The sequence below is a fragment of the Bombina bombina genome, chromosome 1, assembly GCF_027579735.1.
Source record: "Bombina bombina isolate aBomBom1 chromosome 1, aBomBom1.pri, whole genome shotgun sequence".
Lineage (NCBI taxonomy): Eukaryota > Metazoa > Chordata > Amphibia > Anura > Bombinatoridae > Bombina > Bombina bombina.
The window spans coordinates 1,388,638,505-1,388,654,098 of record NC_069499.1 but is presented as its reverse complement, the minus strand read 5'-3'; the positions used below and the strand labels follow the sequence as shown (position 1 = coordinate 1,388,654,098).

The 15,594-nt window shown below is 39.6% G+C and overlaps 1 protein-coding gene across 1 annotated transcript; it reads left to right on the top strand.

The window, feature by feature from the left end:
* The first annotated feature begins 1,283 nt into the window (after positions 1 to 1,283).
* LOC128651537 (LLGL scribble cell polarity complex component 2-like) lies at positions 1,284 to 4,819 on the top strand. The gene is given in 2 exon segments (XM_053704566.1): positions 1,284 to 3,619; positions 3,622 to 4,819. Coding segments are annotated over 2 exon segments (3,066 nt in total). The 5' UTR covers position 1,284; the 3' UTR covers positions 4,353 to 4,819.
* Positions 4,820 to 15,594: the final 10,775 nt, after the last annotated feature.

The following is a 15,594-nucleotide window of genomic DNA, read 5'->3' as shown; positions in this document are numbered from 1 at the left end:
ACAAGGGCACTTTAATTCATCAAAATTGACATTTCACTTCTTTTCTTAAAAAACTTACCTTTTAATCCTGGCAGCCGCTCCAGTGATTCCCCCGGCCGTCGGAAGCCTCTGCAGACGTCAGAAATGATGAACCCGGCTTCCTCCAATCACGGCCCCCCCCCCCCCGGGGGAGTCTTAACCTGATGCAACGCCCTGATTGGAGGAAGCCGGATTCGTAATTTTGGACCCGCGAAGACGGCTTGCGACGGGTGGAGGAAGTGCTGGAGCGGCTGCCAGGATTAAAAGGTAAGTTTTTGAAGAAAACGTGTGAAATGTCCATTTTGATTAATTAAAGTGCCCTTGTTTTTAATAGGATTATTAAAAACCGGGCACTAATTTATCAAAATTGGAGTCAGCACTAATTGACTGAAATGCAAGTCTGTCAAAAGATCTGAGATAAGGAGGCAGTCTGCAGAAGCTTAGACACAAGGTAATTGCAGAGGTAAAAAGTATATTTCTATAACAGTGTTGGTTATGCAAAACTGGGGAATGGTAAATAAATAGATTATCTAGCTTTTTAAACAATAACATTTTTGGTGTTAATATATTGAGCCTCATGTGCTGTTTAAATTATCAATATTAACAGGATATGTATAGACTTGTGCTTTTGAGGGTGGTTCTGTCGCTTTTCAAGTTAAAGCAACAGGATATAATGCAGTTTGTTTTTATTAAATGTATTTATTTTTGACTTCCGGTGGGCAGCTCTCTAAGATGGCTGCAAGTCTCTACAGCTTAGAGAAAAAAACTCTCTACTTTATACACTGCAGCTAGCATCTGAAGCCATCTGTGTCTCCCTTGACAGGCAAAGTGCCCGGGAAATTAATACAGATAGGGGAAAAGTCATCTCTTCTACCCCGGAAGGCAAGTTAACCTCTGAAGGAGGATTCTGTCTCAGCAAAGTTCAAGGTGGACTGTTAAGACCAAGATCCAGAAGCCTTCTCTATATCTAAGAATCTGAAGCATGACAGTCAGAATGACTTATTTGGTCAAATATCTATCAGAGTTGCTGATTCCGGCACTGGATAATATCATTTAAAAATGTGAAGCTCTACACGTGGAAATAAGGGAGGTGGTAAGACAGCGCAATATGGAAGCTTTTGCAACAACATCAGCTACTACACAACTTGCATCTGACCACAATTACATTAATGAGAAATTAGTCTCCGCGAACCAGGAAACAGTTGCGGCCCCGGCTCCTCCTGTGGGACTCAGAGCCGGGGATACCGGACGCAGGACAGGACAGAGATGAAACGTTTCCTGCGTTCCGGTCACGATTCGGTGAGGGAGAGAATAAAACGGGATTTGTTCCAGTTTAATAAGACTGTTGAGCATGGCTTTCCTAACCAGCCTAGCGCATTGGGATTCAGCAAGACTCTCCGGCTCATGGCTATTGGTATCCGCTCAGGAGCCATCAAAATATATGGCTCCCCTGGGGTGGAGTTTATCGGTCTTCATGATGAGAGCAACTCTGTGATTAAGATAGTTTTCATCCCCAACCAGTGCCAGCTAGTGACTCTGCTCGATGACAACAGTCTCCACTTGTGGTCCTTCAGACCGCAAGATGGAAACTGTGAACTAAGAGAAGAGAAGAAATTCATGCTGTGTGTGCCTCCTGGGGCGTCCCCCAGTGTAACCCAGATTAAAGTGCTACTGGCGCACTCTTCTGGTGAGAAACTGTACCTTGGTACAGAGGGCGGTAGTGTGTTCACCTTGGCATTGCCATCTCTGCAAGTGCTAGAGGAGAAAACTATTGCACATGAGAGAGCTATGAAAGGGCTGCCAGATAGTTACACAAACAGACAAGCATTTGAATCGGTAGAAGCTCTGCAGGAGCACCCCAGGAACCCGGACCAGCTTCTGATTGGCTACAGCTTAGGCATGATGGTTGTATGGGATGTGTCTGTAGGGCGGAGTGTTCAACACTTTCTTGGTAACCAGCAACTGGAAAATGTGTTTTGGTGTCGGGATGGGGAACAAATAATCAGTTGCCACAATGATGGTGGGTACAGCAAGTGGTCAGTATCTGGTGACCAGTTGCAGGAGTCTCCTGTGGAGAGCAAAGTACCTTATGGTCCCTTCCGCTGCAAAGCAATCACAAAAATCAGCTGGCACTCAGTGCGTAGGGGGTCGCCATATATTGTATTCCAAGGAGGGATGCCCATGGCCAGTTATGGGGACCGGCACAGCATCTCTGTTGTCCATGGCAGCCAGCAGACTGCATTTGATTTCACCTCTAGAATAATTGATCATGTTGTCATCTCCAGTGCTGATCCCTCTGCAGAATATGATGACCCACGTGCCCTGCTGGTGCTAGCAGAAGAAGAGCTGGTAGCAATCGATTTGCAGACGCCTGGCTGGCCAGTGATTCAGTGCCCATACCTGGTGTCCCTCCACTGCTCCGCCATCACCTGCTCTTACCACATTTCTGCCATTCCCCTGAAGTTGTGGGAGAGGATAATCGGCGCAGGCAGGAAGCAGAATACACAATATTCCAGTATGCCTTTGCCAGTTGATGGCGGTGTGAATATGGCATCTTCTCCCCCACAAAGGGACCTACTTCTTACTGGGCACGAGGATGGGACCGTGCGCTTCTGGGATGCCTCAGGGGTTTGCCTGCAGCTGATGTACAAGATGAGCACAGTTGGAGTCTTTCAGACAGACTCTGACCACAATGATAACCTCAACCCACATGGAGAGGAAGAGTGGCCTCCATTGCGTAAAGTTGGCTTGTTTGACCCATACAGCGATGATCCTAGACTGGGCATACAAAAGATTTATCTGTGCAAATACAGTGGCTACCTCTCCGTGGCTGGCACTGCAGGGCAGGTTCTTGTTCTAGAGCTGAATGATGAAGCTGCAGAACAGGTGGTAGATCAGACTGTAGTTGATCTCCTGCAAGAACAGGAAGGCTACAGATGGAAAGGTCATGAGATGCTCCGTGCCCGCCAGGACCCCATTCATTTTCCATCAGGGTTCCAGCCCTTTTCCCTTGTGCAGTGTCAGCCACCTGCTGTGGTCACCTCGCTAGCGCTGCACTCTGAGTGGAGGCTGCTGGCTTTTGGTACCAGCCATGGTTTTGGCGTCTATGATTACCAACAGAAGCGCCAGGTGATGGTCAAGTGCACGCTGCATGCTAGTGACCAGTTGGCTCTAGAAGGTCCTTTGTCCAGAGTCAAATCATTGAAGAAATCCCTACGCCAGTCATTCCGACGCATAAGGAGGAGTCAGGACAATAAACAACGTAGGACAGGAGTTGACAGCAAGGTGCAGGAAGCCAATGCTCAATTTGAGCAGGAAGCTCTGCAGGACATGGAGCTGGCACCAATACAACGAAGGATTGAGGCTCGGTCTGCAGAAGATTCCTTCACGGGATTTGTGCGCACACTGTACTTTGCTGACACCTTTCTGAGGGACAGCTCACGGCACTGTCCTTCTCTATGGGCTGGCACCAATGTTGGCACAGTCTATGCCTTCTCTCTCCGAGTGCCTCCAACAGAACGTCGTATGGAGGAGGCAGTAACAGCAGCACAAGCTAAGGAAATCCAGCTGATGCACAGGGCACCTGTGGTAGGGATCCTGATTCTGATGGTCATAATATCCCCTTACCGGAGCCTTTGGAAGCAGCTCATGATCTTTCCAAAAGCCCAGATATGCAGAACAGCCACCAACTTTTGGTCATTTCTGAGGAACAGTTCAAGGTCTTCACGCTACCCAAAGTAAGCAGTAAACTTAAGCTAAAGCTGACTGCCACTGAGGGATGCAGGGTACGCAAAGCGGCTGCGTGCACATTCAGCAGCTGCCAATCAGATGAACACACAGAGAACCATCTTGCAGTGCTCTCCAACCTTGGAGATATCCAGGTGGTGTCTTTGCCACAGCTAAAGCCACAGGTACAGTACAAATGCATTCGGAAGGAGGAAGTTAGTGGCATTGCTTCCTGCGTCTTCACAAAGCAAGGGCAAGGGTTCTATCTGATTTCTCCCTCTGAAATGGTGCGTTTCTCTCTATCAACGTGCTTGTTAGTTGCGCCTTGTTGCAGAGTAGACCCTTCAGAACCCTACAGAAATGGGAGACCTCAGCGAGGGTCTAGCACAGACCGCAAGACTGACAGATCCAGGAAATCCAGCAGAAGTGATGGGGACTCTGATGTACTCAGGTCCCGGGGTGCAGTGATGGAACATGCGCTGCTGAATGATGAGAAGGTCTTGAAGGAAATTCAGAGCACACTGGAAGGGTCCAGAACAAGCTTTGGCGAAAGGAACTCTCGACAGATCTCCATAGGAAGCAGACTTAGTAATGGAGCAGCAGAATGAGTTACCTGCTGACATTTTGGGTTTGGAGCCAAGTGCCACTACACTACTGATTCTTCCCCGATACCACTGGATTCGAACTCGGAACCCCTTCCATCCCTTCCTGTCTTTGCACGCCTGCGGGAAACTGTTCTTAAGTTATATATTTTACTGCCATACCTGTCCCGCTAAGGCATCAGAGCAGCAGATTGTTGTTGTTTTGTGTTTTTTTTTTGTTTTGTTTTTAATTGTCACAATTGTTTTTAAAGAGAAAAAAATGTGTATTTTGGATTTTATTGGAATATTTTAGCAGCAATTTTTTATACAGTATAATGATGGTGACATGAGCACCAGGATTCCACTAGATGACTGAGATGCCATGTAATATATTTTTGTAACCAGTAATGATGGCATTATGATTGGGGCAATCAGTTAATTTTTATTGCCAATAAATGCTGCATAACTGCTAAAAAAAAAAAAAAAGAAAGAAATTAGTCTCCGCTTCTTTATCTGTTTCCGTTTTCCCGCTACTCAATTTCTGTCAGTGAAGGGGAAATGGTACGGAAACTATCTACCTGTCTGAGTTATGGCACAGCAAGTATATAAGACGCATGCAATTAATTTTGGAAAGTGCTGACCCAAAGGAATGCATGAGAGGAAGCAAGGGGATCATGCTGCAGGACTTGCATCAATCCACGGTTCTCGTGCCGTCTAACAGTTCACTCGGACTTAAAGGTTGGAACAGATCTGACTCACTGCAAGCCAGTTCAAAGTACAGTAGCATTACATATGTCGGCCGGTGCAGGCACGTTCAGCTACAGGTGTTGGTTGAACTGTAATCTCTTACTTATGACATAAGCGGATTGCCGCTTTATTACCTCAGGTCAAAATTATCACAGGCAAAATTAGCTGCTTAGTATACATCTACTACACTATTTGATATGATTGCCCATTTTACCTTAAAGGAACACTCAATCAAAATTAAACTTTAATTATTCAGATAGAGCATGCCATTTTAAACAACTTTCTAATTTACTTCCATTAACAAAATGTGCAGTCTTTTTATATTTAAATTTTTTGAGTCACCAGCTCCTACTGAGCATGTGCAATAATAAGTGTGTATGCATTTGTGAATGGCTGATTGCTGTCACGTGGTACGTGTATGCATTTGTGATTGGCTGATGGCTGTCACATGGTACAGGGTGAGTGGATGTAGACATAACTTTTAAAATTGTCAGAAAAAAAATCTACTACTCATTTGAAGTTCAGACTAAGTGCTATTGCATTGTCTTGTTATCTTGCATTTGTTGATTATGCAAATCTACTGTGTTGACTGGTCCTTTAATATCTTTGTTTATGTTTCATTTGGAGATTCTCCTTTACCTGTTTAATAACTGATATTTTTATAGGGGCTTCATTATGACTTAATCCACCTCCTACTTTGAGGATTTTGCTAGTAATTCCCAGCTGCTTGTTCAGTCCATACAACTCTACAATTTCATTAGGAAATAAATGGACACCTTACATTTCTTAATTGTATAGCCCTGTTGGCTGTTATAATATCTTCTCTTTTTTATGTTCTCATATCTTATCTTCTCTACCTTTATAAGTCGGATAACAATGTATTATTCAGATGGGTAACGTTATAGTGGCTATGTTGCCCTCTGAATCAGCACTACTTTGTCTACCTGAGTTCCTGAATGCTGTTGTGTGACTCATTTACTCACTGTGTGGTAGCTACAGAGAACCCTGGTTATATTCATTTCTTTAGCAGGAGCATAGGGTGGGGCCATATATGGTTTCTGTTTGATAAGTTATTTTGATGTAATAATTCACTGTACGCAAGTGCTTCAATTCTATGATACAGAAATGGACTCAACATCTAACACCTTACATTCTTGCATTTCAAATAAAGATACCAAGAGAATGAATAAAATTTGAAAATAGGAGTAAATTAGAAAGTGGCTTAAAATGTCATGCTCTATCTGAATCGCAAAAGAAAAAAATTTGGGTTCAGTGTCCCTTTAAGACCACAATAACTCAAGGTAACCTACATGCATTGTTGGGAGCATAGCCTTTCGAATCCCTGCCTTAATAAATCACTTAATAACAGAAATGAGAAACACACTTTGAATTTGTTGTTGCTGCTCTCTTTGGTTTGTTATTTTATTTAATTTTGTTTAGTTTGATGTTATTAAAAATGGAGACACACTGGCTCTTCCACCCCCCCCCCCCCGATTAAAACGCCATATAATATGCCCATGCCTATGGTTGGTTACATAGATTCCTTCTTGTAGAATGATATTGGTATCATGAAGAGGGTATTAAAGATATTCTGTGTTGATATAGTTTGTACATGGGGTTTATGTATCTTTCATCTAATACTGATTACGTGTTGTTGGTGATCTGTGAATCACTCCTATTATGACCTATGGGGGAAACAACTGTATTTTATATGTACTGTAACCATTTCCTGTCTCTGAATAAAAATAATTGGAAAAAAAAATGTATTTATTTTTTCATATATTCCGCTTACAGCAATCTGTATTGAATGCAGGAATATGGCTACATTTAGCTACCAATCAGCAAGCACTACCCAGGTGCTGAACCAAAAATGGGCCCACTGCTAAGCTTCCTGCTTTTGAAATAAAGATACCAAGAGAACAAAGAAAAATTGACAATAGGAGTAAATTAGAAAGTTGCTTAAAATTGTACGCTCTATCTAAATCATAGAAAAACTACAACTCCCACTATTTGTATTGCCATGAGTGTAGCTGATTTAACTAAGTTTGTATTGAAATATCTGCAAGTCAAAACATAACCGTGTCTCTTTAAAGGGACACTGTACCCAAATTTTTTCTTTTATGATTCAGATAGCGCATGCAATTTTAAGCAACTTTCTAATTTACTTCTATTATCAATTTTTCTTCGTTCTCTTGATATCTTTATTTGAAAAAGAAGGCATCTAGGCTGAGGAGCCAGCAAATTTGTGGTTCAGAACCATGGACAGCAATTGTTTATTGGTGCTGCCCAATCAGCAAGGACAACCCAGGTTGTTCACCAAAAATGGGCCGGCATCTAAACTTAAATTCTTGCTTTTCAAATAAACATACCAAGAGAATGAAGAAAATTTTATAATAGGAGTACATTAGAAAGTTGCTTCAAATTGCATGCTCTATCTGAATCACAAAAGAAAAAATTTGGGTACAGTGTCCCTTTAAATAAAAAGCAATAGAAACTTGCTGTTCAAACCAAAAAAATATCTATTTGTAATTAGATTGTATTTCAATATATTCTCTTCACATGTGTTATTTGTTCATTCAGCAATCTGTAAATTCAATACTATTTGGTTCAAAGTAAATTGTAAATTAGCAACACTTGCTAAACGTTATTAATTTAACAGAAGAGAAACGTTGTTTGCTGTAATCATCTCATCCTTATATGTGCAATTGTGTAACTGTCTCTATCCAAAGGAGCCTGCTGATTATATTAACACAGGTTTCCCTAAATAATCTCTTTGTTACAGTAAATACCTTGTTGCTTCATGAAACATTACCCAAGGATTTACCAGTGCAACAAATATAGGGGACTTTCATTCATGAAGTATAAAATACTTCATGCTGAAGGTTACTTTAATTGTCTGCAGCGTTCACCACGCCGAGCGCCTAAGGCCACCCACAGCAGAACGTTTTTTTTCAATGAGGTGACGTTTCCACCTATTAGCCAAAAGCCGTGCGGGCCAGCTGGTGCCATGCCAGATAGCTAGCACGCTATTGGATAAGATCACCTCACTGCAAAATAGCGTTCTGCTGTGGGCAGCCTGAGGCGCTCAGCGTGGCGACCATTGCAGACAAATAAAGGAACTTTTAGCATTTTATACTTCATGACTGAAAGTCCCCTTTATTTGTTTCACTGGTAAATCCTAGTAAGGAACCACAGAACATTTACAAAATAGCTTACATATATAAAAAGGAAATATATTAATAGAGAAACATAAGAAAGAAAAAAAAAAGTGAAAACTAAAGATAATTAAAACAAAAAGAAAGGAAACATGGCTGACACGTGATAATCAACACACAACTTATAAAATATGATAAAATAATGAAACCAGTTCTGACTCTTATTTGGTGTTGTCGATGTAAGGTCTAGGGTTGGGTTGCAGTGATCTTTGTTTCTATCTGGCTGTCTCTGTTTGAGTTGCTCTAAGCCAAGGGGAGCGTACATATCACTGCTCTATTTATGTTATAAGAAGCTAAGGAAATACACCAATTATATATTCTGTATTACTGGCAGGCAAAGTGGGTAGGATGGAGGTATAATTTTAGAGTGGGTTCATTTCAAGGCCCATCTATTGTTATTTAGTTTTTCCTTGGTCATCTGTTTATGGACATTAGCACCTTAGGTGCTGTAGCAGAGGTCCCAATAAACCCAGATTCTGCTGGATATCACAATTTGGACACCTGGTGGTAATGTTTGGTAAACTGTCTCTCTTCTGTTTCTCATAAACATATACCTAGGAAAACCCAAACCCTGCTCTGAAACACCCATACCTTACCCAGATTGTGTAAACACTGCTCTCATTATAGACTTTGCCCTGTGCTGCTCAGCCCCATTCCTTTGACTACCCAGGTCCAACTCAATTATGCTCTGCCCCCTGTTTTCATTTTAACATTTTGGGAGGTATGGCTATAGAAACTAAACCCATTATTATAGCACAACTAATCCTCAAAGGTGCTGGTAGTCTTAAATTTGCTAAGATGTCCCATGATCTACCTAGAACATGGAGTGTGAAGGGGAAATGATTAATAAAAGCAAGAATAGGTAATATTAGTTGATGACTGCCACTAGTGCCACCTACACCCTTGATGTTTAACTTTTAGGCTAGGGTCTAAAACTATACCTGCCAACATCAATTATATGGTTTGCCAACACTCACTGAAGCTCCATATTTTTGGGGATTATCTGGCCTGCTGCTGCCCCTTCTGTTGGGTCAAAGTTGGTTTAACTATGGACCGCCTAAGCTCCCTCAGAAGTCTGCTGTACTATGGTTGTTGTATAATATAGGCTTCCCCTTGTGTTACCCATCCAGACCCGGGCACACAGTGATGGCCAGCCACAACTGAGAATAGAGAGAATCACCGTGCAGTGTCTAACTTTCTGACCATTAGTACCAATTGCTCCTGGTGCTTGATTACTCTGTGACATCTGGGATTGAATTATGTCTTCTCTGCCTATATGATAGTATATTTTAGGAAGGGGCAAATTCTTGTTTCCTTGGGATAAGCTGTTTGTCTATGCAAGCTATTACATAGTGGTCTGCAAGCCAAATGGCTCCTCCACCTCAGTATCATGTGAATTGGAAATGTAATTAAAGGGACATGCCACCCACATTTTTTCTTTCATGATTTAGAAAGAGAATGCATTTTTAAATATCTTTCTAATTTACTTCTATTATCTAATTTGTGTTATTCTCTTGATATTCTTTGCTGAAAAGCATATCTAGATATGCTCAGTAGCTGCTGATTGGTTGCTGCACATAGAAGCCTCATGTGATTGGCTCACCCATGTGCACTGCTTTTTCTTCAAATAAGGATATCTAAAAAATGAAGCAAAATAAATAATAGAAGTAAATTGTAATGTTGTTTAAATTTGTATGTTCTATCTGAATCATGAAAGAAAGATTTTGGATTTAGTGGCCCTTTAAGACCACAGTGTATTCATAAAGTAGATCAAATCTGGAGGAGGCGTATTTGTTGTTAGAAGAAAAGAAACATATGTCCCCATGAAAAGAGATCCTACTAATATATTTTTAAAAGAATACAAAGACTCAATAATGGGAGCTAAGGAATACATTAAAAGAAGATTAATTTAAATTGATTTACATATCTTTTCAATCCTAAACTAGCTAGTGTTTATCATCCCCCCAACAAATAATAATACATAAGAGCCTCCAGGGAGATAGATAGTAGCAGGTGTTAGTTCTTTTAAGGTTTGACTATCAGGATATATTGATTATTTCTTAAAACCCCGAGCCATGTGGCTTGCATCTTTTATTAGGGATACACCTCACATATTAGAACACCTGACAACCATTCAATGGGGAACAAAAGACAAAGATCCACAGTAAGGGTAAAAAAATCACAAACTTTATTGAGTTTTCTTAAAAGCAAAGTGGACTTAGCAAGTGATACGTTACAATCTGACGCATTTTGCATGGTACTGATGCAGTGCCTTACTGTCTCAGGGACTATTAAATGGGAACCAAAATATAGCTGAGCAACTTTAGATGTCCAAGCTCTATAAACAATCCACATGAAAAAAAGGTTAGATAGCGGTGAAGCATTCCCATAGACATGTGCATTTCTATTTTGGCTGTTCAAATCAGCCAATAGGATTTAAGCAGCTCTCATTCCTATTGGCTGATTTAGAATTTTCAGCCAATAGGAATGCAATGGTACCCTCAGTATAAAAGGGGTACTTTGCATTTGAATCCTCAGTGTGCGGTGGACGGTCGCATGAAGAGGACCTCCACTTCGGATCGATGAACCTCCGCCTGGACTTCCGCATCTGCAGGGATGAAAAAGATGCCGGTCCCTCGATGGATGAAGATGGAGCTGCCTGGATGAAGCTGGACCTACACCTCCGCGCATCGACCGCTTCTCCTCCGCAGGGATGAAGAAGATGTCGGTCCCTCGATGGATGAAGATGGAGCAGTCTGGATGAAGATGGACCTCTGCCTCCACGCATGGACCGCTTCTCCTCCGCAGGGATGAAGAAGATGCCGGTCCCTCGATGGTTGAAGATGGAGCCGCTGGGATGAAGATCGTTCAAGCCAGACTTCAGTACTGTGAGTACCTAAAAAGGGGTTAGTGTTAGGTTTTTTAATTTTTTTTGGGGGTGTTTTTTTTTTAGATTAAGGATAATGGACAATCTTAGAAGAGCTGAATTTTCTTTTCTGGGTTTGGGGTAGGTGGGGGTTTGTAATGTTAGGGGGTGTTTGTTCTTATTTTTTAGCAAAATAGCTGTTAACAAAAGGCCCTTTTAAGGGCTATTGATAGTTTTTTTTATTGATTAGGGTTCTTTTATTTTGGGGTGTTTTTTTTTTTAAACAGTTTAGAATAGGAATCATTTTTATTATTTTGAATAATTTGTTTGTTATTTTGTGTAATCTTTTTTTTTTCTCTCTTTGGGGTGTTTTTTTTTTTTTTTAGAATAGCCATTTTTTATTTTAATGGGCAGTAAAAGAGCTGAATGCCCTTTTAACGGCAATGCCTATACAAATGCCCTTTTCAGGGCAATGGGTAGATTAGGTTTAACAACTTTATTTTATATTTTGTGGGTTTGGGGGGGGTGGGGCTTTGTATACTGTTAGGGGGTGTTTGATTTTTTTTTTTTAGCAAAATAGATGTTAACTATAGGGCAATGCCCTACAAAAGGCCCTTTTAAGGGCCCTTGGTAGTCTATTATAGATAAGGTTTTTTTTATTTTGGGGTGTTTTTTTGTTGTTTTTTAAACGGGGTATTAGAATAGGAATAATTTTATTGTTTTGGATCATTTCGTTTGTTATTTTTTGTAATGGTAATTTTTTTATTTTTTGTAATTTTAGAATTTTTTTATTTTTGTAATGTTATTTTGTTGTTGTTGTTGTAATGTTAGGTTTTGCTGTTCAAAACAGCCAATAGGATTTAAGCAGCTCTAATTCCTATTGGCTAATTTAATTTTTTCAGCCAACAGGAATGCAATGGTACCCCCGGTATAAAAGGGGTACCTTGCATTTGAATCCTCAGTGTGCGGCGGACGATCACATGAAGAGGATTTTCGAGGTGTTTTTTTTTTTAAGATTAGGGCTAATGGGCAATCTTAGAAGAGCTTAATACCCTTTTAAGGGAAATAAAAGAGCTGAATGCCCTTTTAAGGACATTGCCCATACAAATGCCCTTTTCAGGGCAATGGGTAGATTAAGTTTTTTTTTATTTTGTGGGTTTGGGGTGGGTGGCGATTTGTAATGTTAGGGGTGTTTGTTTTTACTTTGTAGCAAAAGAGCTGTTAACTTTAGGGCAATGCCCTACAAAATGCCCTTTTAAGGGCTATTGGTAGTTTATTTAATTTTTTCAGCCAACAGGAATGCAATGGTACCCCCGGTATAAAAGGGGTACCTTGCATTTGAATCCTCAGTGTGCGGCTGATGATCGCATGAAGAAGACCTCCACATCGGATTGATGGACTTCCGTCTCCACAGGGAGGAAGAAGATGCCGGTCCCTCGATGGATGAAGATGGAGCCGCCTAGATGAAGATGGACCTCTGCCTGGAACTCCGCCTCCGCGCATCGACCGCTCCGCCTCCGCAGGGATGAAGAAGATGCCGGTCCCTCAATGGATGAAGTTGGAGCCGCCTGGATGAAGATGGAGCCGCTCGGATGAAGATCATTCAAGCCAGACTTCAGCAACTGTGAATACCTAAAGAGGGGGGGATAGTGTTAGTTTTTTTTAAGGATTTTTGAGGTGGTTTTTATTTTAAGATTAGGGCTAATGGGCAATCTTAGAAGAGCTTAATGCCCTTTTAAGGACATTGCCCATACAAATGCCCTTTTCAGGGCAATGGGTAGATTAAGTTTTTTTATTTTGTGGGTTTGGGGTGGGTGGGGGATTGTAATGTTAGGGGTGTTTGTTTTTACTTTGTAGCAAAAGAGCTGTTAACTTTAGGGCAATGCCCTACAAAATGCCCTTTTAAGGGCTATTGGTAGTTTATTATAGATTAGGGTTCTTTTATTTTCAGGGTGGTTTTTTTTTATATAACGGTTTAGAATAGGAATAATTTTTATTATTTTGAATAGTTTGTTATTTTGTGTAATGTTTTTTGGGTTTTCTGGGGGGTGGGTTTTTTTTTAGAATAGCCATTTTTAATTTTTAATGGGCAGTTAAAGAACTGAATGCCCTTTTACTGTTAGGGGGTGTTTGATTTTCTTTCTTTTTTTTAACAAAAGAGCTGTTAACTTTAGGGCAATGCCCTACAAAAGGCCCTTTAAAGGGCCTACAAAAGGCCCTTTTAAGGGCCCTTGGTAGTTTATTATAGATTAGGGGTTTTTTAATTTTGGGGTGTTTTTTTGTTTTTGTTTTTTAAACGGGGTATTAGAATAGAAATAATTGTATTGTTTTGGATAATTTCATTTGTTATTTTTGTAATGGTAGTTTTTTTTATTTTCTGTAATTTTAGAGTTTTTTTATTTTTGTAATGTTAGTTTTATTTTTTGTAATGTTAGGTTTTAGTGTAAGGCAGGTTAGGTTTTATTTCATAGGTAAGTTTGTATTTATTTTAACTAGGTAGTTAGTAAATAGTTAATAACTATTTGCTAACTAGTTTACCTAGGTCAAATAAATATACAAACTTACCTGTGAAATAAAAGTAAAACCTAAGCTAGCTACACTATAAATATTAGTTGTATTAGTTATATTGTACTATTAATTATATTATAGCTAGCTTAGGTTCCATTTTTATTTCACAGGTAAGTTTGTATTTAGTTTTAAATTTTTTATTTTTTTTATTATATATTTAGTTAATTATTGTAACTTTAATTTAGCTCTATTTTAATTATGTTAAAGTTAGGGGGTGTTAGGTTTAGGATTAGGGGTTAATATAGTTTAATTTAAGTTGTTGGCAATGTGGAGGGGGTGCGGTTTAGGGGTTAATAGGTTTAGTTAGTGTCGGAGAATGGCGGTTTAGGGGTTGATACTTTAGTGATTTAGTTAGTGTCGGCGATGTGGGGGGCTGCGGTTTAGGGGTTAATAGGTTTAGGTAGTGTTGGCGATGTAGGGGGATGGCACTTTAGGAGTTAATAGCTTTATTTAGTGGCGGCAGTTATACATCATTTTGTTTCGGCATTCAACGGCAAATTAGTTACGTTAAATTAAATAGTTTTTTCTGATCCTTTTGTTTTTTCGGATCCATTCTTTATTCATATGCATTATTCTATAACTTAGTTCAGAATAGAATAATGCATATGAAATAAGAATGGAACCGACAAAAACGAATGGATCCGAAAAAAACGAACGTATCCAAAACCGATTTAGCGTAACGTAACTAATTTGCCAAAACAAAAAAAAAATTTAAACTTAAAGGGACACTGAACCCAATTTTTTTCTTTCGTGATTCAGATAGAGCATGAAATTTTAAAGGGCCATAATACCCAAATGTTTAAACACTTGAAAGTGATGCAGCATAGCTGTAAAAAGCTGATTAGAAAATATCACCTGAACATCTCTATGTAAAAAATAAAGATATTTTACCTCAAAAGTTCCTCAGTAGCCACCTCCCATTGTAAAGGATTTCTAAGCAGCATTTTAGTGTGTTTGTCCTGGGACATCTGAAGGGACTAGCATTGTGCACTCTCATATTATTTCACCAATCAGGTAAAGGAAGCTTACTATGAAATCTCATGAGAGTTAAGTCAAATCTCATGAGATCACAGTAAGAGTTCATGACCTCAGCACTGCTGATGCTGATTGGTTGCTGTTCATTTCTTCATTTTTTTTTTATTTTTTTACCTGCAGCTGGGCTGCAGCTGAGTATAACTTTTTACACAGCACTTACTCTGCTGAGCTGAGGAAATTGTGAGGTAAAATATCTTCCTTTTTTACATAGAGATGCTCAGGTGATATTTTCCTGTCAGCTTTTTACAGTTATACTGCATCAGTTTCAAGTGATTTAGCATATGAGTATTATGTCCTTTTAAGCAATTTTCTAATTTACTCCTATTATCACATTTTCTTAATTCTCTTCTCTCTTTATTTGAAATGCAAGAATGTAAGTTTAGATGCCAGCCCATTTTTGGTGAACAACCTGGGTTGTTCTTGCTGATTGGTGGATAAATTCATCCACCAATAAAAAAGTGCTGTCCAGAGTACTGAACCAAAAAACCTTAGATGCCGCCATTAAAGATAGCAAGAGAACGAAGAAAAATTGATAATAGGAGTAAATTAGAAAGTTGCTTAAAATTGTATGCTCTATCTGAATCATGAAAGAAAAAAATTGGGTTCAGTGTCCCTTTAACTAAACTAATTTGCCAAAACGAAATTATTTTTTAACTAATTGTAAACTAAACAAATTTTTCAGCGGCGCACATGTCTAATTCCCTCGCTAAACAATTAGAGATGGGAATTATACAGAAATATTTTTTATTTTTATTTTATAGCATCCTTCTTAGGGAGGAATTATTTTATCTTAGGGAGAAATTACTTTATACTTGAAGATAAAATATATCTTCAAACT